The sequence below is a fragment of the Empidonax traillii genome, unplaced genomic scaffold (genome assembly GCF_003031625.1).
Source record: "Empidonax traillii isolate 1590-97213 ecotype Southwest subspecies unplaced genomic scaffold, ASM303162v1 scaffold1213:size316513, whole genome shotgun sequence".
NCBI lineage: Eukaryota > Metazoa > Chordata > Aves > Passeriformes > Tyrannidae > Empidonax > Empidonax traillii.
Window position 1 is genome coordinate 249,433 of NW_020956406.1, and position 2,346 is coordinate 251,778.

At 50.7% G+C, this 2,346-nt stretch overlaps 1 protein-coding gene across 1 annotated transcript in view; it reads right to left on the reverse strand.

Moving 5' to 3' along the window:
* Nucleotides 1-708: 708 nt before the first annotated feature.
* The window catches only part of LOC114069193 (interferon-induced very large GTPase 1-like), a 4,129-nt gene continuing 2,491 nt past the window's right edge, over nt 709-2,346 (reverse strand). The window contains exons 2-3 of the mRNA XM_027905820.1: nt 1,364-2,270; nt 709-1,303 (exon numbers count right to left, since the gene is read on the reverse strand). Of these exons, the coding sequence (XP_027761621.1) occupies nt 1,121-1,303; nt 1,364-2,270 (1,090 nt within the window). The 3' untranslated portion in view covers nt 709-1,120. The remainder of the gene's footprint in view (nt 1,304-1,363; nt 2,271-2,346) is intronic.

The following is a 2,346-nucleotide window of genomic DNA, read 5'->3' on the forward strand; positions in this document are numbered from 1 at the left end:
GGAAGAGACATCTCACTGTGCTGGAGAAGGAGCTGGGAGCTGCTGGCACAGGTGAGGGGACCAAGTGAGGGACCCTGCAGTGCCTGATAGCCCAGCCCAGGCCAAATACCACCACCACTTGCTCCAGTAGCTGCACTGGGACCCCTCTCAGCCCACAGTTGACACCATGGCCAGGGGCACCTGCACTCCCAGTCTGATTCCAGTAGCACCCAAATCTGCTCCCACCCCAGGTGCCCCCAGTACCCTCAGTCCTGCAGCACATGCTCCCTCTGCCCAGCTCTGGTTCCTGTCCCTGGCTCCATGGCTGCTTTCTCAGCTCTGGGGCTGGGGAGAGTTTGGGTTCATTCCCTTTTGGTCTGCAGTTTTCCCAGCTGAGCAGCTCCTGATTAGAGACCTTGGCTGGGATAAACCTTCCCAGCCCTCCATCCATGGAACACACCACGCTTGGGTTCCACTGCTGCCTCCCTTGTCACCTGCCACTCACATTGGCTTCCCTGGAGCTCCTGCTTTGTGGATTCGTGCCCTATTTACTGTCCCTGGAGACAATGAAGGAGGTCCTTGACAAGACCCCCTGAACTGAGCAGACCCTTTTCCTGCCACACCCCCTCCCCCAAACCCTGTCCCAGGGCCACCCCCCTGTCACAAGCACAGACGCTGGAGTCACCCCCAGCTGGGGCTCCCCTGGACAGAAAAGACACAGGGACCAGGCCGGTCCAAACCAGCTCCTTCATTACCAAAGCCTCCAAGGGATTACACTGAAGCAGCTCATCAGGTTGGTGCTTCCTAGTGCTGCCTTTGATTTCCCCCTGGAACGTGGCCTCCATCTTAGCCATGGGACTGATCACTCAAGGAAGCGTTTTTGTTTTGCTCAAGGACAAAGCAGAGGGAAATGTTTACGGCAGGGAGCGAAGCAGATTCTGGTCTATCATGGAGCAAAGGAGTTTCTGAGCGATGGCTGGAGTAACGTGCCTTATTTCACCCAAATTTGTGAGCAGTTGGATACTATTGTCTTCATGTGGCTTGAGAGAGTAAGCACTGAAGCAGCATTTTATGGACAGCCTTGTACTCTGTTCTTCTAAACTGCAAAGCCGTGGAGGTTCTTCCTTCCCATCTATGTGGTCTAACGCTTGTCCAGCTCGGCAAGTGCTTCCTGCTTGGTAATGCTCTTCCAGGCCTCAGGGATTTCTCCTTTGCCCTGAAATTTCCCATTGTACAAGGTTTCTAGATCTTTTCTGAAATGACACACAAACCATTTCCAGTACGCTTGCATGGATGGATCAGGAAGAATCTTCCACTTGGAATAAGGAGATCCTGCATTCCGGTATGTCCTGTACGGATACATTTTGTGACCATCAAAGCCGAATTTACAGTCACTTGCAATGCTGCTGGAACAAATATCAATGACTAGGTGCTCCGCTCTACGCCACTTCCGTCCTGTCAAAAATTCTGGTCGATGGAAGACAAGCTGATGGTCCCCATCGTGTCCCCGCATGGTGTTCGTGCAAACAGCCCCACAAAAGGGACACTGCTCCCAGCATCCCGAAAACTGCTCCGCCAGGATGGTGTGAGGCTGCCTTTCAAACCAGCTCAGATCAGCAGCAGCAAATTTTCCCTTGAGCTCGTCCCTCAGGGCAACCAGTGATTCTGTCATGGCTTTGTTCAGTAACTCCATGTCTGTGATCTCCTGATGCTCAATGCACTTCAGGTCACTTCTGGGCAAGTTGATCACCTCTCTCAGTTCCCAGCAAAATTCATCCAGCCACACAGAGGTTTTGCCCTCTCTGTCTTTTCTGTCTTTCACCTTTTCAGTAGATGAAGAAACAGCTGACAGGATGTTTTCATAGAGAAGATCAAGGGAGGAAGCTAAAAACTTCTCCAGCCTCCTGTGCTCATCTAAACAGTAACTCTTAACACATTTCTCAATGTACCTCTGAAAAAACTCTTCTGGGGTATTAAGGTACTGCTTGAAATACTCAAAATTTTCTTCTTGTGCCAGGAATCTCAGGACACAAACCTCCAGATTTGCTCTGTTGCCTTGGAAATCTGGGAATCTCCCCTGCATGTCTCCAGCTATGGCTTTAGCTGTCCTCTCAAAGACAGCATAGAAGAGAGGTAAGGCAATCTTGTCACGAAGGAAACCAGCAAAAGCTGTGACAGAAATGGCTCCTTGGCAGGAAAAACGGAACTGTGTGAAGAAATACTCTCTCTTGTTGCTCAGGTATGTGACTGGGTCATTTGCCTTCTGGAATGCTTCGTGCATGGCTTTAAACCTTTTGCCTGCCATTCTGCACAGGTACACAGATAATTCTAGGCTGTAATTTCTGCTAAAGGCATATGGTAGATAGC